Source organism: Tyto alba, unplaced genomic scaffold (genome assembly GCF_018691265.1).
Source record: "Tyto alba isolate M040663 unplaced genomic scaffold, T.alba_DEE_v4.0 Super-Scaffold_27, whole genome shotgun sequence".
NCBI lineage: Eukaryota > Metazoa > Chordata > Aves > Strigiformes > Tytonidae > Tyto > Tyto alba.
Genome location: NW_024881301.1, coordinates 4,418,263 through 4,441,032, shown reverse-complemented (window position 1 = coordinate 4,441,032; position 22,770 = coordinate 4,418,263). Strand labels below are relative to the sequence as shown.

General features: G+C 37.6%; 1 protein-coding gene across 1 annotated transcript; it reads left to right on the top strand.

The window, feature by feature from the left end:
• The first annotated feature begins 239 nt into the window (after nucleotides 1-239).
• Nucleotides 240-21,819, top strand: LOC104362135 (desmoglein-1). The gene is made up of 16 exons (XM_033001126.1): nucleotides 240-422; nucleotides 7,164-7,199; nucleotides 7,577-7,705; nucleotides 8,394-8,549; nucleotides 8,696-8,843; nucleotides 9,752-9,915; nucleotides 10,174-10,308; nucleotides 10,865-11,050; nucleotides 11,233-11,492; nucleotides 12,408-12,550; nucleotides 12,701-12,919; nucleotides 14,116-14,685; nucleotides 16,537-16,685; nucleotides 17,190-17,250; nucleotides 18,888-19,096; nucleotides 19,934-21,819. The coding sequence occupies exons 1-16, from the start codon at nucleotides 375-377 to the stop codon at nucleotides 20,918-20,920; spliced, it is 3,600 nt and encodes a 1,199-aa protein (XP_032857017.1). The 5' UTR covers nucleotides 240-374; the 3' UTR covers nucleotides 20,921-21,819.
• The last annotated feature ends 951 nt before the right edge of the window (nucleotides 21,820-22,770 follow it).

Genomic DNA, 22,770 nt, shown 5'->3' with positions numbered 1-22,770 from the left:
ATTTATAAATCACTCGGTATCTTCTCAGCAAAGCTTGCCTTCTGTTTTTAAAACGTACCTTTTCGTATCCAACAAAGGGTTTCAGTGCAATAAGAATTAAGGCGTGTCTCTCAGATTTTACCTGCAAGCAATAATGATGTTGTCAAGCGTTTCAGGTGAGACCTGCCCAGGATTTTGGGGTGGGGAAAGACACTCTGTTATACAGCATCTTCAGTGCTTCCCTCAGAGGGAGGCAGAGACACCTTGAAGGGCTGAGTATAAGGACATCTACTGAGTGTCTTTTTAAATAGACACCAGAGGTGGGGGGGGGAGGGGAAAAGGAACAGACTTGTAACCATAACTCAGTTGGACTTGTATCTGAGAAGTCAGATGCCATGGATTGGGTCCCTCACCGAACAGCTGCTTTTCTGTTCCTTTTATTGGTAAGTCAGATTTTAAAACTATACTTGCAAACTCTGTGATTATGCCAGTTGCGTCTTCCTCAGCAGACATTTTAGAGTGTAATCTACCCCCCAAAAAAATACTGGGACATTTAGCACAAAAAACAAAGGTGTGCTTATGTTAAACTGCACTTCTGAAGATTCTATACAAATAATTTAGGTTTTCATTAAATGATGACAAATATTTCTTTTGCTTTTGACTTTTTGTAGCCTGTTGATGTTCAATATATGTCTTTCTATGTTTAATGCATGACTTTTCAGGTGAAAGTTGTCTGTGGCTACTATTTAAGGAATCACTGTTGTTAATCAAAATCTTATCATTATAAAAATCCTAATAACTTGATTGGATATCATTTGATTCTATGTCTTTATTTTTTTGAATCAGTTGAGGGAACATGAAAAGCAAATCTCTTTTTCTAAACTGATTTGCAAGGGCGTTTCAGAGCTGACCAAATCCTACAGCTGTATTCAAGAGAAAAACATGAAATTTAGTGAACACCTTAGCTAGTAAAAATCAAGACTTGGCCTATTATTTCACATTACAAAGCATGCCTGCCTTGTAGTGCATTAGTGCCTGAGCCGCCATGTGCTGAGCAAATGAATGCATGACGAAAGTGTCGCTCTTTGGGTTTGTTTTTCTCACTATAAAAAGAAAGTTGTGGCTATGGTCAAGTGGCATTGTTATACAATGTGATCACCAAGGTACGGAAATTACCCAGAAAGGGCATAAAATAATTACGGAGGCCCTTCTACTGCTGCAACCTGATTTTTGCGTGGATTGTTTTTACTCATCTGTGCTGCTCTTCTGAAATTAGGTAGAGGTTTAAGGCCCTGAAGATTGAAAAGAGTAGGATTTCTATTGCATTTATGTCCTTTTGTGGCTTTCACAATTTTAGACTTTACACAATGTATTATTAAGTGTAAATGTTTGTTAACTTCTTGTTACTGACTCCTCTAGAAATGTTATAGTCAGGGAAAAATTTTTTTGTTGTTATAGAACATGAAAACTTAAAACTTATTTTGAAAAAGTAATCCATTAATTTTAGGTGACAGCTCTGCAGTCAGTAAAGTAGAACTAAACAACACAGGGCACTGCCAAGCAAACAACGACAAAAGTTGGCAAAATCAAGATACGGTTCGGATGAGTTTCAGCTTGTTTGACACAGTGCACAGGTCTCTGAGTTTGACATGTTGCACACCACACTAGCACTTCTGAATTTTCATGTAGCATTAGTGACTATTTGTTTTACTCAGTTACGTGGTGATGCATACTCCTTATGCGTCAAGGCTCAAAAAAAAAATTCACTGTACTGTATCTAAGATCTGTCAATTCAAAAATTATTTTACTGCTTTATTTTCTCTCAGCAACTCTGAAGCAATTTTCATTCTTTCAGTATATTATTGTTACAATTGTGACTGATGCAGGGTATGTGTTGGGTCAGGAAAAAGGAGCAATTGTGAAAATTGCCATTATGTTTTGATGACTATCAAATATTTGAACTTTTACTACCCAGAGGAAAAAAACTGTTGTTCTTATTATGTGTTCTTCTGTACAGCAGTGTTCATGGTGGCCTGTAAAGCTTAATAACATCTTTCAGCATTTTATAGAAAGCTGACAGACTGTAGAGATTAAATAAACTATAAATTATGTATCCAATTTTAGTGTATTCTGAGAAACAGTCTTGGTTTTCAGCTTAATTAATCTTTCATGAAAATCACATGTCTGAATGGTGCGTCTGGTTAGCATATTGTTAAAAAATTGTATCAAAGAAAATTGCTGTGGAGTTATACATATTTTAGTGCACTACTACACTTTCAAAAACAGAAAACTTACCATCTTGAAACTAATACTTTTCTATATGCATTTCACCATTGGTGTGACTGATTCTGCAACCCTTACTCACGTGACTTCAAAGGCGTTATTCTCATGAGTAAGGGAGTTCTGTTTGTGATACTTGCACAGACACGTTTTATGGAAATAATCTGTTTGATCAGGGATGACTCTTCTCCTGCCAGCTATCATGTGACACCCAATAATTGTAAATTCACCACATCTCTTATATGCACTTTTGTCTAGCTGCTTTTTCCCATGTTATCTACGCTTCTTTTTTTTTTTTTTTTTTTTTCCAGTTGTTAGGCTATGGTTACACCTCCTGCTCATAACTTGGTTGCACATAAAAACATAAAGGGGCCAAATCCTCTCCTTTCCTATGCATATGAAACATCTGCCAGGATGTAGCCAAGAACCTGCAGGCTTTTCTGTCAAAGAATTTTGTTGTAGAAATAGAAACTAAAGCAATTCCATATCCAGGCATTATCACTTAAGATCAGGTTCTTAAATCTGTAGTTTTGCACTCCTAAGTAAAAATGGCCCGTAAGCAAAGATGAATTTGCAGCTAGAGCATGCTAAACCATATTAGAATTCAGGTTTTATTGAGGAGATTTATTGAGGAGACTTAGCATGACTAATTTGAAAAACTCAAATTTGAAAAACTCAAATTTGAATGATAATGGCATACACCCTGTATTGAAATCACTTTTCCATTAATTTTTCTAATGGTTAAGCTCAGTTACTGTATGGAAATTCATTATTTCTGTATGGCTCAGCAGAACAGAAACAATCTCATTAGAAACTTTCCCAAAGTGGTCAGTTCTTTGAATAAACATATTTTAAAATTAATAAAACTTTGGAATATATTCTTCTGACTGACATGAGCATTGTCATACTTCTTCTGAAATAGCAATGGATTCTCCATCCTTGGTGCAATAAAAATATTGATATCAGTTGCTAATACAGGAAGCAGTAGAAACACCTGACTTTTGAAGAATTGGAAAACAAAATGCCAGAAAAGTAATCCTGAAAAACTTCGCCTTTAAATTGGAAGAAGCACTTTCATTAGTGACCTATGAAAATGAAAAGTATAGACAAATATACATCAAATGGCTTCTTTTTAAAGTATGAGGTTTTGCCTTATGTTTCAACTCTGCTTCTCATTATTTCATATGCACAGATTTATCATTTTTTAAAGAGATGCAGAATGAATACAGCGAAGGGTTCATTATTTCAACCTTTTACTAGTCAGAGCTTTGGCTGAGTAAGAAAGACGTAAAACTCCCAAAACGCTGACACAACCGGAGCTAGCATGGCACCCTGGTGACTAATATAATATGTGTGAGTTCTCAGCACTCCTCCCATCCAGGCCAATAACAATACCGCTGTTGACTTCAAAGAGAAAGAAGCAGATCCAATATGAATAATTCTGGGAAGATGTTAAAGGCGTGTTCAGTCATTTAGATTGAGTAGGTGGAGGAGGGAGGATTCCATAATTGCGTACAATATTGCTTGGCAGCCAATTAATGATTAGTTAATTCTTGCTTGCAAATTGCTTTGAAGGTACAAAGAACCATATACATCCTATGGGTCTAATTCAATTCCCATTTACATCAGAATAAATCCAGAATAACTCTGGTGTGACTCTAAGGTGCCATTTTGGACACAAGGTTTGGGCTCTGTATCATTACAATAAGAAATAAGCTTTCAGACAGGCCACTGTGCAAATGACAGTCACCATAAGCATGTTTCCTGCCTGCACCCCTTCCAACATAAACCAAAAACAGCTTGTGCAGTGGGCCTCTGGCTTCTCTGCAGAGTCTCCATTTTTTCAGTCTCTCAGAGACTAACAGGGCAACAAATCTTGATATCTTTCTGATCAGCTTGCCTACCCCAAGGTCCTCAGGATGCATCCCACACATTCCAGTGGTTCCTATTGCTTTAACTATCATTAATCACTGAACCTGTAGAAAGTACTGCACTCAAAAACTAGTTCAGAAGGGAAAATTGTTCATTACTTAGAAGTATGCTGGAGTTAGCTGCTACGAGACAGTAGTTCTCTGCTGGAAATAGCACTAGAAAAAAATGGGTTGCATCACAGAGAGATATTAGAAATAGACAGCCAGGGTGGGGGGAGCCTTCTAATTGCTGGTGATAGTAGAGAACCAGAAAACATTAGTTGGGGAGACAGAAGAACCTCCATCCCTGGATCAAGTTGGATAGATGTTACTCCAGAATTGCTGAGGTTTAGCTGGTGAACTAGGTAACTTTGTCTGGTGTCTGCCTGCCCTCATTCCTATAACACAGCAGTAATTGAGAGAGACATACCAAATGCAGGTATCAAGTTCATCCAATCACCCTTCTCAAATAATACCACAAACTGTACTAAGGACTCGGGATTCAAAACCATCAAGACTTCTTTCAAGACCTTCCATTAGCAACATGTTGCAGAATGGGTTTTTCCTTGGTCAGAACAGGAAAAGTGTGGAAATATGGGGCCTAAATTTACAATCCCCAGCATTAGTGATGAACAAATTCCTGACATTCCCATTACTGGTGTGCAAAAACAAAGGATGAAACACCAGTGTAAAATGCATATTCTTTACTGCTTGAAAACAGAACTCCCTATAGGCTGAAATCAAGTGTTTAATGAATATTCATGTCTTTAAAGAACAGAATTCTTTACAGGCATAATTCTTATTTCAGGGATACTCAACACAGTTTTTCAGTTAGGCCTGCTGAGTATGAGAGTGGTGCGGCTGGATGTGAGGTAGTTGTTCCACTGTTAAATAACAGAATAGGCCACAGTATGCAGACAGTAGACAAGATTCACTAACATTGCACTGGGAGGTGTATACTCATACTTTTCTGGGTCAGGACAATTGCTTGCATGCCAGAAGAGATTTCAGCCTAAGGGTGGAGAGGATTTCATTGTACTTACCAAAGGAGGCTTTGGTTTGTTGGTGGGATCAACTGATAAGAGATGTTGAGTCAGTGCTATTTCTGGTGGACTCTTCATCACTCAGGTTCTCCAGTGAGGGTGTAATCTGCCCCTTCCACTCTCTCCTGTTTCCCCAAGATCCAAGGGGGATTATAAAAGGACAGGCCTGAGCTCCCACTGGGATGAGAAAACCCCACAGTTTAAATGGAGTCTGATATTGTCCCTTCTCTGAGATGAGTAACGGCTGCACGTGAATTTGAACCCCATTCTGCAGCTGGAGATTTAAATAGTCACCAAGACATAAACTCAGATTAAAATAGGTATTGATGCTTTTAGCACCACATTAACATATTTTAATGATTTTCCTGCAGAGTACTTTTCTTAACTGTTTACATCAATAGCTTGCTCAAAGAAACAAGAGAGAAAAGCCCTTAGCCCACAAACAGTCCGATAAATTTCAAAGTATATGCGCACTAGTTGGGCAGATCCACAGTCTCAGTGCCCTCATTCAGAAGCAGATTAGGGCATCCATTATGTGCCAAGGTCTCAGGGAATGTTCTGGGCAAGATCAGATCATTGGAGACATTGCTTTGTAAACAGATGGTGGACCTCTTATGGCATATAGGTAAATGGAGAGAAGGGGGAAGAGAGAGGAAGGAGGGTGGAGCTGCTGTTCATTGATCTGTTGCATGCAAGAGACCGTTTTAACATGAAGTAAGTGGCAAAAAGTCTGTGCCCATCTTCCAGATTGGACAGAACAATGCAATAAATTTAAAGTGAGAGAAGTCCCATGAGGTAAAACTACCCTAGAGAAAAAGATTGTTACAGATTTTATACAAGTATAACTGACATAAAACCCATCAGATAAAGCATGTCAGACAAAAAAAAAAAAAAAAAAAAAAGCTATTGAACAGTACCAGGAAATGATAAGGAAAGTGGAAATTTTATAGCTACAGCTATTAACCACATTTGGTGAGAAAAGGGAAGCTCCACAACACTTTTTGAGTCACCTGGATATTTTGTTTCTCCCAATGACAAACAAAGCAAGAATCCAGTCCTTAAAATCCCATATTCTTCACCTTTTATCACCTGAAGAGAGCAGAGGCAGGTCCTAAACCCAAAAGAGATGCTCTGAAGAGGTACATTCACCAAGTGAACTTCATTTTCACACCTTACTTAGGAAAAAGGTTAATTAAACTGTGACTTCTTTTAAACTGTGCTAATCAAGAAATTGAGGATTCTCTATTATTTTAATTTTAAAGTAATTACATACTGCATCTAATCCCGCAACCTTTATTTACCCAAGACTTTAGCTGCATAGTTAGACTTCAAATCAAAGTCCACTGCACTCCAGGGATATCTGCCCAACGACTGCAGTTGGCTTTCCATCTTACACTGAACCTCCTCAATCTCAGTGGGAAGTTTCAAGAAAACATTTTCATTCTTTTTGGTTAAACTACATAGTTAAGTACTCCAGGTCTACTGTGGACTTTCTGAATAAGAAAAAATAAAGAATAAAATGTTTAAAATAAATAAATACTCCTTTTCTATTTTCCTGTACATACTTTTTAATACCAACTCTTGCAACCACTTCTGACTCCAGCTGAGGTGTTACAACCTACAAATCTGTATGAAAGCTATATTTTGATGTAGCTATAACTTAAATTTGCTATTGGACATTCATTCAAACTTAAAGTTCTGCCTTGAAAGACAGAATTAATTTTTAAGGTGCTAACTGTCAAGGAATTCAAGTGATGGATATAGAAAAAAATGAATTGAACAAAAAGTTATTTATGGAAATCCTGTAGCTGCTGCCTAGATAGGCTACTGCAATAGACTTGAGAAAAAGTACTGCTCCAGTCCTGCAGTATAGCAATGTGTGGCAGCTTGGTTTTGCTTACTGCATTTTGCCCTGCATTTTTATATGCCAGCCTTCTTATTGTTCTTGCAGGTACTCTTGGATTTCAGCACAGGATTTCATGTAGAGGTAATATACATTTCTTTATAAATTGAATTTCTGATCAAATTAAATGTAACTAATGAAAAAATGAAATGGAAAATACTGAACTAAGGCATTTCTGAACTTGAAGATTGGAAACATATTTAAATATTAAACAGTTGCAGGTAATAACCTGCTCAGCCTCTCAAGAGAAGTTCTCCTGAACCTAAATGTGTATCTCATACACAGGAATAATTTTAAAGTAAGCATGTACAGTCTTAGAGTTTGGGACTCGCAGACATATAAAAAAGCACATGATCTATAAAAATCCCTTTTCTCCTTATTGTTGGAAATTTTAAATGTCTGTATTGATTTAAAATGGATTGAGGTTAATGGTCATATGATACTGGAACTCTCTGTCAAAGGTAAAAGAATGGGATGAAAATGGAATGGCAAGATGGAAAACCTTCAGAAGACAAAAACGTGAATGGATCAAATTTGCTGCAGCTTGTAGAGAAGGAGAAGATAATTCTAAAAGGAATCCAATTGCCAGAGTAAGTAGAAAGAAAAACAAAAGTGTTCACTGACAAGGAAGTTTTCCTAAAGAGAGGCTGATAAAAGCAGAGATTTAAAAGTATATTTGCTTAGAGCAGCTAAAGTAATGTATGTAGAATAGAAGAAAGATGATGCAGTATTTCCAGCTCTGCTGAGACAGTCTCATATGGTGAACCCACGTGGCTGCTGAGGGGTGACCAAAGGCTTCAAGAACATTGCCGTCAGTCTACTTTCTAGACAGTTCCAACCACAGTCTCTTCATATGCAGCATCTGTGTACTACATCACAATATTTTTTTTTCTTTTTCACCCTGAGAAACCCTGAGCAGAAGTTCAAGGATAGTGCATGACTTTTATGGGGAACAGAGAAAAGAAGATGCCTTCCCATCATCTCATCATGACTGTACCCTTACTGAGGTCCAGCCATAGTGTGATACTCTTGGAAATTCTCTACTTCCCTGCCAGAAGACTTAGAAAAATAGAAAATCTGTCCTGCACTTAAGCAGAGATGAATCTCTAGACTGACTGTTTTCTAGAAGAGACTTCCATTGGTTCTGTCTTTTGAACCTTGTGATATGTGGTTGAGAAACTGAAATTAGATAGAATTTTTTACATGAACTACTAATAAGAAAAAAAGCCCTGCTGGTGTCCTCACTAAGCCTGCATAAATTATTATCTATTACTGTAGATCCGATCAGATTGTGAAGAAAACCATCCAATCACATACAGCATCTCTGGAGTTGGAATTGATCGTGCACCCTATGGAATATTTGTTGTTAACCCAAGAACAGGAGAAATTAATATAACATCAATAGTGGATAGGGAAATAACTCCAGTATTTGTTGTAAGTACTCCCCTTTTTCTTTTACCTTTATAACGATGGATCCAGGGTGGGGCAGGGAAAGCAGAAGGACACAAATTCATTTATTTCAGATTGTTACTTTGTTTAATTTATTTTTGGTTTTAAAATGAGTAAATGTCTTTATCTAGATACGTTGCTTTGCTAAACACTCAGTGACCGGTGTAGATTTGGAACCACCTCTTGAACTTCGAGTCAGAGTTCTGGATATAAATGATAACCCTCCTATATTTGCACAAACTGTATTTACAGGATCTGTTGAAGAAAGCAGTATGGACAGTAAGTAACTATGTTATGCCTATTACAGTATAGGAAGTGAAGCTCCCAGAATACAGTTAATATCAGCCTGGGGTGCTCATTCTACTTTATATTAGGCAACGACGTATATTGGCCAGGACTGCTCCAGAGGAAGGAGTGGCTGATGCTTCTCCAAGCGCTTTTCAAGCCAGGGCCTGAGATTATTGCCTAAAATTGAGCAGTGATGCTTCCTTCCCCCTTTCCTCCCACACATGAACATTGAATGTTCCAGTTTCTAATCATACCATCATGCAAATTCTTTCAGATGTGAAAATTTAAAATAAATCAGTTCATTCCTTCTCATTAAAAAAATATTAACATTTACACCTACACTTATTTCCTTTGAGGGTATATAAAATATGTTTTTTCCCGTTTTTTCTATTTCAAATATTTGTATTTGTAGCCTGAGTACTGCAGTTGCACTAGAATATTACTACATAAACCCTTACTGAAACCATTAAAATGGTTCTTTTTACCAAAAGTACAACAATCAACATTAGACATGCAATTAGCACTGAGGCAATGGTGCCTAATGCTCATTTTCTACTTTCTAGAAATTCTCATTTAAAACTGTGGAGACTTCTTATATTAATATCTACAGCTCAGTACTTTTTGTTTTTACACAGTCCCTCTGGTGATTTAAAGAAGTTCAGTGAAAATCGGCATTACTCCATCTGACCTTAATTTTTAATGCATTTTAAAGTCATTAACACTCAATCAGAATCAGTACTACAAAATTTAACTTTTGTTTTTACTTTCTAAATGTCAATGAACAGATAGTATTCTATCATTTTTATACACCAAGATTTAGCATTGTCTTGATGAGTTTTTTTCAGGAACAAAACAGATTTTCTGATTTTTTTTTTTTAATTATTACTTTTTATTCTTAGACACACTGGTGATGAAAATAATTGCATCAGATGCAGATGAACCTAATCACCTGAATTCTAAAATTGCCTTCAAGATAGAGAGTCAGGAACCTTCCGGTCCACCCATGTTCATTATGAATAAATATACTGGAGAACTCCATCTTGCAAATTATCTCGACAGAGAGGTAACATTTCCCTTTCCAAAGCTAAATAACAAGATGTTGTGGTGTATATGTGTTATGAGAGTGGGGGAAAAAAAAAAAAAAAAAAAAAGGATGTGCGTTTTACAAAAATTAAGGGAGAAATGCATTTCTTCTATATGTCACAATAAAATGTCTAAGGCAAATTCCTGCATTCAAAAATAACAGCAAGACATGAGTACTTATAACATTTAAGATGTACAGGTGGTCCTTATAACATGATCATTTGTCTTTCTGTAACAGCAACACAGTAGCTACACTCTTGTTGTGAAGGCGTCAGACCGGGATGGAGCTGCAGATGGAATATCATCCCTTTGTAGCTGTAACATTAAAGTTATTGATGTCAATGACAACTTCCCAACTCTCGCTCAAAGCTCTGTAAGTTTTTAATACCAAAGGCAACATCACTATTTTAAAAACCTGTTCAAAACCCCAGTTGATAGCAGAGCCCTTACTAACCCAGAGTGCTCTCACATTTGGATGCTCCACCAGATCAAGAGGACAGTTTCCTTGAAGTGTGCTCAAAATCCAGTCTGTCACTTGTGCACCAATTCTGATAACATACACATAGATTATTCTTATATTCAGAGAAGTCAATCCTGACACTGATTTCTCTGTATTCAGAGAAATCCAGTCATTCAGGTGTCTAGACCCGTGCAGTATAGCCAGATTACGCAGATTAACCCAATCGTTGTATGATCTTTTCTTACTGAAAGCACAAATCCATTTCCCCTAAACTGCCTCTGCAAACACTTAAGGTGATACAGCTCTTCAGATCTGCAGCCAGAATCACAGTTTACCCAGAACACACATTTTTTATTAAATTGGCATGGACTGAGGGCAGGACATTCTTCAAAAGTCTCTGCAGTCAGCCAGTTTTTTCTCACATTATATATTTTAGTGTTTGTTAATAGGTATTTATCTGTCATTCCAGTTTTCAGCAAGTATTTCAGAAAATTCACTCAGTTCAGAACTGCTACGGATACAAGCTCTGGATGCTGATGAAGAGTTTACAGACAATTGGTTAGCAGAGTTTTTCTTTATATCCGGTAATGAAGATAACTGCTTTGAAATAGTTACAGATCGAGCGACAAATCAAGGCATCCTTAGAGTAATTAAGGTATGGATAAATACTGTGATTCAACTGTTGAAATAATCATCTTAAAATAGTTTTAATTAATTGTTAACAAAATTAAACAAGCAGTAAAAACACTGCCACTTAGCCATTTAAAATAGAAAATATTTAAATAAAATTAAAGGAACTTCTATTTACTAACTAGTTCTCTGTGGTTTATCTTTTAGGAACTAAATTATGAACAATTCCAAACTCACTCAATGGTTATTGGTGTCAGGAATGTAGCTGCCTTCCACCACTCTGTTGCACGTGACTTCCAGGTGTATGGATCACCCCTCGTAGTAGAAGTAGTAAATGTCGTTGAACCACCACAGTTTCGTCCATCTACAGTTGTGTTCTCTGTACGACAAAACACAAGAGTGAATGATGTTGTGGGAATATACACAGCCATCGATGAAGACACTGGGGCTATTGCATCAAATGTTGCGTAAGCTCTTATCTGCTTAACTCCCTGGATGGAATAATTCTTTTAACTGAGATTTCAATGGGATGAGAAATAGGTTTTCTAAAGGGTGCTTTAAAAAACATCTTAAAAAAATTTTAATGGGTTAGCAATAAAATAATAGCAATAGAATAGTATATACTTGAGTCCATTTTTATGCTATGATTGCCTTGCTTCCTGTCCTACTTTTCTTACCCTTGTGCACAAGACAAAGAAAATTTCATTTTTCTAAGAGGCTGTAACTTAAATAAATCAGGACCAATTTTTTTTCTAACCCAGCCTAAAAATATCTTTTCTTGAAATGTTTGCTACAAGTAATGAATTTGTTAGCATCTCTATAAAAGCAAGCAGAAAACCCCAATAACGGGCAATATGCAATCACAATAGAAGAGATCACTACCAGCTCATTCTGTAGTTAAAAAACCCTTAAAATTATTTGACATTAATTTCTGCTGAAACTAATGGTGCCATAATTTGCTTTTTAATGTATGTAGAAATAAATACATACAATTTACAAAGGTTTGAAAAGTTTTCATAAAACAGAGAAATGTTATAGCAAATACAACTGTAGAATGTTATAGGAAGATCTCCGGATTTAACTACTGATATCGACAAGGGTTCTAGCAAAGGTTTACAGGGTCCAGAAAGATTTTACTTTTAGACTGTGATACCACTTTCAAAACATAAGGGACTCCCATGCATTTACTTTATTCCTAAATAATTTTCTGGTCTGCATCTTTTGAAGTCTACAGGAATTTTGCTTGAACAGGGTGAAGTGCAATGGGACCTAGCGCAGTCTAAAGAAAAATATTCCAATGTGACAAATATTATTTGCAAAATGAATATGTAATATATATATTCATAACATAATACTGAGTATTTTTACTTCACCAAATACAGATATAGTATAGGACGTGATCCGGGTGCCTGGTTCAGAATCAATCAAAACACTGGTGAAATCACACTGAACAAAGTTATTGACTGGGAATCAGTATATGTAACCAATGGGCAGTACAAAGCAGAGGTTCTGGCTATCACCAGAGGTAAGAAAAGAGATTAAATTTTCTGAAACAAAACCCTCTTTCTTCCAGATTTCTCTCCATGTTTTTTCCTGTTTCTAGTTTTCCCACCTGAACTGCATTATTTATAGTATCAATATCCCCTCCTGAACCACAGATAACTTCTTTTTACAGGGGCTCCTCGATATACTGCTACTGGCACCATTGTGCTTTCAATACAAGACATCAATGACAATTGCCCAACTATTAATACTGAATTAAGGAAAGTATGTATGCATTCCCCATCAGTGATTATCACAGCAAAGGCTATGGACGGTGAACAATATGGTCTCCCCTTTACATTCAGCATACATGGTGAACCTCAAACTACATGGATTATCAGATCACTAAACGGTAAATGAACCTACATTTTACAACAGAATAAACCATAGTAATAAACTCTTATCTAAGATAAGAGATTAGTATAACTTTTTAATAACAAACAAGAGTTATTAGAATCTATTCTAATCTCACTTAAATGTGATTTTATGATCATATGAATCCAAGAAGTTGCTCTTATATATATATATATACTATTTCCATATATATATAATCATATTAGAACTAGAATCAGAATCAGTACACATGTTTTATCTAGTTATCATCTTTTAAAGAAAACTAAAAATATACTGATAAAAATAGAGCAGTAAAACTACTTTATTTGAATGTAGCTATGATAAGCATCTCTATTGGTCCAAAATTAATCAGGTAATTCAAAAGGAGTAATTTGATACCTTTTTATTTCTATATTATCTAGAAATTCTAAGCTTATGACAAAACTCTCAGATTTATTTATTAGAGTGCAAAGTTATTAGTTCACAGAGCTTTACTTTTATGAGAGTTATATGAAAACGGCAAATAAAGATCACAGCTTTTGCAATTTACTGTATAAATTCCACCTACTTGTATTTTTAAGAAAAACAGTTTAGTCAGTGCTCAGTGAAGCTTTTCCAGTTTCCTCCAATAGGACATAACAAACTAATGAATTAATCAAAACTCATACATTACTAAATGACAGAATTTTCATAACTTACTGTATGCATAGAAGACTATATTAAATATCACAATTACAACTACTCTTGTGTCTCCTATTTGTCATAAACAGATGCAAATGTGTAGCTTTAAATATTTTAAAACTACTGAAAAAACTTTTGAAAACCACATGTAAATTCTTTGTGAGAGAAAAAAACATATAAAACGGAATTTTCATGTTCACCATTGTGCAAATAAAAATCAGGAAAAGCAGCAGTAGATATAAAAAAGCACATTTGCCCCCATTATATTTCTCAGGTTAAAAAGTGATGACTAGACTGATCTGGCTCAGGTTTTTCAAAAGAAAATCTAGCATAGAGGAATATCATAAGTTTCAGCTTTGAATAAGTACTGTAGACATGTAAGTAACTGAAGATCTTAGAATGGGACCTCTTAGTCTTCATTTTGCTCTATGAACATTACTCACAAATATTATAGATTTGTATAGTATTTATAGTCAATACGTTAATCTAAATATTTTTCTTTTTCTTTTTCTTTTTTTTTGTTTTTAACCAAAGCTTCCTCTGCAGAACTAATGACTCAGAACATGGACTTTTACCTTTATAGGATCTATATCAACGTAAGAGATAACCAAGGCCGGCGCTGCTCTAAACCACATATAATTCCTGTGCAAGCTTGTCAGTGCGATAGTCGTAATTACTGCACCAGTGGGGCCACAAGAATAGTGATCATCGGTGGTGGTGGTGGCAGTGGCAGCAGCGGTGGTGGTGGTTACAGTGGTGGTGGCGGTGCTGGTGGTGCTGGTGGTGCTGGTGGTGCTGGTGGTGCTGGCGGTGGTGGTGTCGGTGGTGTCGGTGGTGTCGGTGGTGTTGGAGGAGGCCAAGGAGGAATAGGACCAGATCAAGGAGGTGGTGGTAATGGTGAGGTTAGACCTGGAGGAGGAACTGAAGACCAAACAGACTGGCAGAGTTACACTGATGGGTACGGTGGAGGTGATGAAGGATATACTGCAGCCACTGATGATAGTTATAGTGGAAGTGGGAATTATGGCAGAGTTCTACCATCTTCTACCACACTTAGCGGTGCTGCCATTGGCCTGATGTTTCTTGGTGGATTAATATTTGTTTGTAAGTATAAAATTAAGAAAACAATTTTATTAATTTTTTGAAAAGTGTATTTTTTTAAAATTCTTGTAAATAAGGTAACTTTTCTGGTTGGTTGCTAACCTGTTGGCTCCCATGGGCCATTTAACAGAAAAAAAATGTCTTTTAAGTTATAAGAATTTCTATATATTTTGTATTCTACATATTTATATACATATTTCATTCAGAAATAACTATTTCCTTCCTAAGATTTAGGGGTTGTTTCCTAAGGTATTATCCAGTTGTCAAACCATCAGAAAGGGTAAAAATGTTTAGTAGAAGATTCAGAAGATTTTGGGCAAGAGCTGTCCCTGTCACAACTTACACTTTGCAGTTTGTGCTTCCATTAAATTACTAAAAGAAATTGACAAGTATCAGCTCCAAGCTGGGTATTAAAAGATGCAAAGAACAAGCTTCCTCTGAACTTAAAGAAAGTTGTAGAACAATAAATACAATAATCTTAAATTTTGAACCTTTTGGCTATTGCTGCCAAACATTACATCTATTAAAAACAAATAGCATTTGTGATAACAGGATCAAAACAGATCATTCATTCGTCCTAGTATTTTTTAAGAAATATGAGTTTCAGGGATATGAATGACTCAAGTTAGACTGTATGCAAGCAATTACCACCACAATCAGATGCGATCATCTTTCTTTCATGGTGGGGGCATCAAACAATCAACATCTAAAATTTTCCAGTGCAGAAATACTGACTACAAAACCAGAGGAAATGGATTTTTCCCCTAATTCTTTGAGGAGGGATGTTTGTTTTGATTAGTAGGAATCAACAAACACAAAATTTTGAAGCTGCAAAAGGCTGATTTGTTTGTAATTCCCAGGTGGTTAATATTGCAGGACAGACTGTCTTTCTGCCTTTGGAAATCTTCTCTCCTAGTTGGTAGTCTGGACTAAATGTGTCCTTAGCTGTGCAGGGTGAGGTAGAACTTTGTACACTGTATAGCCCTTTCCCTTTTTCTCTTCTGTTCACATTGATGGTAAACTGAGAGTTTTAGATGCTCTGCTTAGTCTGGTATAGGCAGCTGTTTCTCTCTCCACTCCCTCCGCAGTGATATGAGCTTACTGACTTTGCCATCTACGTTAAGGACCTAAAAACAGCCAGAATTATTATTGCAGTCCCTTTTTAAAATGAGCAATCTTTTCAATGTTGGCATTTAAAGCAATCAACAATTTCCAACACTGAAACAACGAAGCATAATACAGCACACTGGGAAACCTGACTCACTCTATGTAATCATTTGTTTAAAGTGGGGTTTGGGGTTTGCCTCTATTGTTTTCTTCAAATCAAACATTATGTATACGTGATGTGAAAAATGCAACTGGAGCCTTAGCCAGAGATCACTGTAGCCAGATGAATATCTCTCCACTGAATTCTCATATGTCTATTTCTTTCCAATTACAAATATCTGAAGAGGCAAATGCATGCGTATATATCAAGAATGAATATCACTGAATGCTACATGTAGCAAGACTGGTTCTGCTTGTTTAATTTTCATATGCAACTCACATTCATTCAGTTGAGATAGATCAAAGTCTGTTCCCAGGTGTATAGGCATAAATTTGGAGTAACAGCCCTACTCCACCCCCACTTTGCTCTGCTGTATCTAAAGGTACAAATTATTCTGTATTTTCAAATACATACATTTCCAAAAGCAGCTAATGATTCTGAAAGCCAGACTTGCAGGCTGTTTGGTTTGAAACATTTTAAAACACATATTTGCAGAGGTTCTTGAGTACCTGCCCTCTGGGAAAAGCAGCTATTCCTGCAAGGAAGAAATGTCCTAAATCCATGTTTCCTGTTTCATTCCTGTTAAGTGATTCCAATTTTGATGTCAATGAGCGACTGTTGTGGCTGTGGACCTGGCGCTGTAGGTGGAGTTGGAACTGGATTTGAACCTGTACCTGAATGCACAGAAGGGGCAATTCATCCCTGGGGAATAGAAGGTGCACAGCCTGAAGACAGGGTCAGTACATCCCCTGTTCCTAAATCCCACAGTAACTCATACTTAAAGAAAAGACTGCATTTGACTAGAAGCACGAAAGTGATTGTAGCATTGTGTTATCTTCTAAAAGAAGCCTGGCACTGTCAACAAGTTCAGCCAGGCAGATGTGGAAGATGATTCTCAACATTTACAGATGGAGTTTGTGTGTTTTAAGTTGTGTTCAGTTACCTTGGCCCAACAATCTGGTGTTACTATTCCCTCAGCTGAAATGCAGTAACTAACGATTTTTTTCAGCATGAAGTAGGACAAGCTAAAACAAACCATCTTCACTGATCCCCTTTTACCATGACAATTAACAAAACTTGGATGGACTCCTCTGAGTTTGGGAGGTTTTTATGGAGATGGTAATTAATAGCTATTGTTAACAGTTTAGATTGATAATTCCTTTTCATGATTCACAAAGTCTTGGTCTTCATATGGAAATTTCAAATTCATAATTCAAGGAGTCAAAATGTTGTCTTCCAGGATGTCTCACACATTCTTGCCCCAACAACAGCTGCGGGAGGTGATTTTGGTGAACCCTCTGGTAAGCAGATCCTAAAATTTTCTATGTGCGTTGTCATAAATCTCTGTTTCAGAACTTCATGTCTTCTGATTCAAAGAGCACTTTGGTTTCCCAGCTACAACCCAACCCTTTCAATCCTCCATCTATAGATAGTCAAACTGATACTAGTAGGACTTCCAGTATGAATGAAAGATCTGAGGTTTAAGCCTTTGAGCAGATTAATTTCTGCAAACTACATTTATTTCGAAAAATCTGCAAAGGCTTTCAAATCTCAGGCAATGTTTCTTTATCATTTCAGATAGTGAATGGAGGGTCTTTTCAAGACACCAATTTTATCAGAAATCAATCTTGAGGCCAAAATAAATAATTTTTCTTTCATAACTCAGTGGTGAAAGTTTCAGTTCTTCCCTATTTCCAGGCTCTGCTTCCCACAAGGAAGAATAGGACCCGTCAAGTAGCCAGTTAATTACTGACCATGTGTACGCTAGCCTAGACAGAAAGCTGGTACACAACACAATAAATTTATGCTTCTGAGACAAGGTTCTCCCAGGAATTCAATGGCCATAGAGAATAAGTCAAGCTCTGCTGTGCCATTTTCTCTTTTTTCCCCATTCCTTACTCCACAACAGGAAGGAAGGATGCTAGCACAAATCCATTTTCACTAGCTTCTGACAGGAAGAAGTGTCACTCTGCAACACAACTTCTCTGATGACTATTGGTTATTCAAAAATGTTCTCATCCTTAACGTAAAATAAAAAGAGAACATTTGGGGGCATAAACATGAATGAAGAGTCTTCATTCTCAGCGAAGTTCTGCTGCCATGACAATTTAAAAGTTTAAGACTTACACATGTGATTTACTTTATTTCCACTGTTCAGTACCAACACAGTGAAAGCCCCTGATTCAAATTCTGTAAACTGAGACTAAAGAGATTAAATGAAAAAACAATACAATTTAGCCTATGTTTCTTAATGTGACCATAGCCAAGACTACTGTATATAATTGTTTTATTATATTACATGCTGAATTTTAAGACCATTCATTCCTTTTTATCATATATGAAAAAACCTGGAAAATATAAAACCCTGTAGGTATGACTTTATAATTTATTGTAAAGGTAATTTTCATTCTGCATTATGAACACTGGTGGTTATTATGGTCAACTGTTGTTTTCCCAAATCACCCTTAACAATCTAACCACTAGAAATGTGAACGGAGTTACAAAGTTATTTCTTTTAGAAAAGAGTTTAAGGCAAAACAATTTTAACCCCAAAGTGATCATAAATACACATTTATCTATTTGCAGAAGTATCCATAAATATTATCTGATTTCCTAATGCAAATCCCATGGCACCTAGATGTACATCAGACAGGAATCTCTCCAGCCAATTACACAAGTGAACTATTGATTTTCTAAAGCACATATGAAAATGTAGCAGAACAAAATCAAAGTCTTAGATGTCTGCTAATATGCGCTTAATTTTTATTGCAGTTTCAATGTTTGGCACATGTGCATGGATCTGTGACTGAAATTAGTCCGAATTTCCTTTAGAAACTCAGTAGCATCATTCATTGTACTATTTGTAAGAACCACTGTCAAATTCTGTGTAAATTTTCACAGAGCACAGGAAGAATAACTTTTCTTATTCTGTTTTCAGACATATATACAAACACATATGGAGGAGGAGGAGGAGTAGCTTCTGGTGTTGAAGAAACTACAGGAGTTGGCTATGGCACCGGTACTGGTTATGGAACAGCTGGAGGAATTTCTGGAACAGGGGACACAAAAGGACCAATTGGAGGAACAATAAAAGAGTATCGAGAAGGAGGAGTGAACATGGCCTTCCTAGACAACTACTTCTCTGAGGTAATTACCTGATCTTTGTATTATACCTGTGAGCCTACTGTTAGATTCTCCTCCCCAAGTTACATGGTGGAAATACAAAATAACTCCATGCATATTGAAACTTCTATACAAGATTCAGTGGAAGAGGGGACAGAGCAGTCCTGAAGTCCTGAGAATGGACTTCTCCCAGACCACAATGTCCCTGCCTAGGCTGGGAGCACTATGTATTGACTGCTAGCCATAGGTCACCATAGACTACCCCTTCTACTGACCATCTCAATCTCCAAACCCTCTGCTTCTCCTGCCCAGGCCTCCCCTTCTGCCCTTCACTGCTTCCTCCAAGATCACCCCTCACTCAGTTTAAATTCTCCTCTTTCCTGCCTGACCCCTCTGTACTTACCACCCCACTATCACCACAGACATCACAAATCAGTGATCTCCATTCTGCTCAAAATGGATTTTCCACTGGGCTCACAAAGCCTTCCTCGCTGTGGCCAGCCCTCCATCCCATCCCCTCTGTCCTGGCCTCTCCACTGCTTCCCTCACCATCTTGCTTCACTCCTCTTCCCACCACTTCATCCGGATATTGCTGCCCAAAGTGTACATTTGTTTCCCCATTCCTTTCACTCTCTCCCTTCACCCCCCAGTCAGACCCCCTGATGGAAGACCAAATTTGAGATGTTAAGTGTTTGCAGAAACAAGAATAAAATATCGGTAGCATTTGAATAATACTTATTTCAAGGTCACAAACATGTTGATGATATAATTTGTTCGGTTGATGTCCTGTTTTTCAAGTCAGCTGGGTCTCACTGTGTTATACTTTTTTTTTTTTTTTTTTTTCTGATTTTGCAACTACAGAAAGCATTTGTGTATGCAGATGAAGATGAAGGTCGGCCGGCAAATGACTGCCTATTAATATATGATCATGAAGGAGTCGGTACTCCTGTTGGTTCTGTGGGTTGCTGCAGCTTCATTGGAGAAGATACAGACGAAACATATTTGGATACATTAGGACCAAAATTCAAGACCCTGGCAGAGATCTGTCTGGGCAAAGAGATCGAACCTTTCCCTGACGTCAACCCACCCTGGCCATGCGTTAACGTCACCTTTCCCAACCCTGAAAGTGATCTAAACCTCCCGCCACCTGGAACCACCATCATTGTCAATGGATGTGCACCAATGCCTCCCCCGGTCGGCACTACAACGGTTGTTACTGAAAACACCTACACATCTGGGTCAACCATACAGCCCCCGAGGCCCATGCCAGATCCTTTGCTCCACGGCAACATGACGGTGACTGAGACCTACACCTCTGGCTCCCCTTCTCTTTGCGTTGACCCTCTGCGTGCATCCAACGTTGTTGTAACAGAAAGGGTTGTCGGTCCTGCGTCGGCCTCTGATTTGCGTGGCATGCTAGATATCCCAGATCTCACAGATGGGTCCAACGTTATCGTCACAGAAAGAGTAATAGCACCTAACTCCCGGCTCCCGACCTCTCTGAGCATTCCCGATTTGGTAGACGGGTCGAATGTGGTGGTGACAGAAAGGGTGTTCAGGCCTGCCTCTGGCATGCCAGGCAGCTTAATAAATATTCCCTCGGAGTTATCAAATGCCCACAACGTGGTGGTCACTGAAAGGGTAGTGTCAGGGTCTGGGATGAGCAGCCTGGGGGGGACAAGCCTAGGGGGGACAAGCCTAGGTGGGGCAAATCTTGGGGGCCTCAGCAGCGCGGGTCAGATGCTCAGTGCTGACTGTCACCTTGGCCAGGCAATGGGCACGGCGTCCCCCGGCACCTCCCGGAGAAGAGTGACAAAGTACAGCACTGTGCAGTACTCCAGTCAGTAAGGCCTCTGCCAGCGCCCCTTCCTGTCCAAATTGCCTTTTGCACCAACACTCGTTAGCTGCCACCCACCAAGAATATTGTTATTATTTATAACTAGGAAATAGCGCTAAAGTTTCAGGGACTCCTACTTGTGTGAGGATCTCTGAAGGGTGCCCCGCTTCAAGGCCAAATGCAGGACTTTGTCAGTGAAGGGAAAGTTGAAGTTAGCTTTAAATTTATTTCTTTCTCTCCACCGAGCACTACAAGTTTACAAACAGATACTAATTTTTTTGGAGAGAGATCTCATTGCTGGGCGGAGCCGTGAGAAGGGATACTTGTGTGCATACAGTATCAGCACGAATTAATGTCATTGAGTTAATAGCCCCTCACTGACAAGACAGGAAAAGAATGTAATTAATAATTAGTCAACTCAAGACTAAATAAGCACTTTCAAATGCATCACTTTATTTTGCATGTAATTCAAGAAGCGCTACAGAACAGCACTTTCAATCATTTCTCCCATCACCAACAATAGTTATAAATAATAATCATATAAGCACAATACATTTTCATTGCTTTCTGAAGTTTTCATTAAAACACTCTGCCATGGCCTGCCATCCTGTTACTCTCATGGCGAGGAGCATGACCAGAAATTTGCCGCAGCAAAATAAAGTCTTAGTAGCTTTGTGATGTGGGGAGGCAATAGCAAGTATTGTATCACTGACACTGGTAGTCCTTCATGAAAAGAAAAAAACACCTGGGAGCAATATAAATTTGCTAATAAGCAGTGTGGAGAATTGTTATTTCATATGTCAATGTATTTTGCATTGATATTTTGAAAGTTTATTTGAATGTGTTAATTGAAAAAGTCTTTATGATTCTATGATCTTAATTAAATCTGGCTTTTATTTTCCCACAAAAACAGCTCTATTGGACTCTTATTCTAATAATACCTTAATGTGGCTTAGAATATGATCTGAAGGAGCAAAATACTGAAATATAGTATCTATCTCATTTTATTTCTGTATCATATGTACAGTAACAGCAACATCGCTTCCATGTAAATACAGTAGAGTTATACAGAGGGACTAGCTTTTTTTGCTAGACCACCAAATCAGTAGTTTTCCCTCAAATTTTGCTTCTTCAGCTTCGATGGTTAGGTTAGTGAAAAGTTTAAGAGTTGTCTGCGGACCTACCACTCTATAAAATGGAAAAGAAACTTTCAGTTGCATATGCAGATTAATTTATCTCAAAAGAACTGGAAGACAAGTTTCTGAGTCTGATATCAGGAAAAGGCTTTTCAAAAGGTGCTTTCAGAAATATGACTAGATCCGCTGCCAAAGATAACCTGAAGTGCCCCTGGTCAGTGCCACTGGCATTAACACCAGTAACCCGCAGGAGTCGTGACCAAATCCAAGGCTGTCTGGAGAAAGGGCCCCTTCCGTGGCTTCAAGCGCTTTTCTGAAGCAACCTGAGCATGTTAAATGCTCTCCCCATAATACCTGAAGTATTGCTATTTTTACTTCATGCTGTAGCCTTCATTATCTTAAGTATCACTAAAATTGCACTGACTTCAGTGAGATTAATCTCTCCTAAGTTAGGTACCAACCGTAAGCATGGTTTCTAGAACCATTCTTTAAAGAAGGAAAATAGTTACTAAGTTATAAAGCTGTATTTTTTTATATCTGGAGAGTTTGTGCTGAAGTCCACTAAAATGATGACAACCTCCTTTTCATTTTGCTAACCACCTATTTAACTAAAAAAGCAAATATTTGAAATATGCATGAGTCTCTAGACATTTAGAAAGCCTATGCAATATAGCCGAATCCCACTAGAGATATTTTTAATGTAAAAAAAAATGAAGTCTTGTGTA

What these genes read in the sequence shown, in the direction of transcription:
- LOC104362135 (XM_033001126.1), top strand. Translation starts at nt 375, where the DNA reads ATGGATTGGGTCCCTCACCGAACAGCTGCTTTTCTGTTCCTTTTATTG. An exon ending in TGAAGAAAGCAGTATGGACA is followed by an intron (nt 8,844 to 9,751) that starts GTAAGTAACTAT and finishes TTTTATTCTTAG; the next exon opens with ACACACTGGTGATGAAAATA. An exon ending in GCATCCTTAGAGTAATTAAG is followed by an intron (nt 11,051 to 11,232) that starts GTATGGATAAAT and finishes TTTATCTTTTAG; the next exon opens with GAACTAAATTATGAACAATT.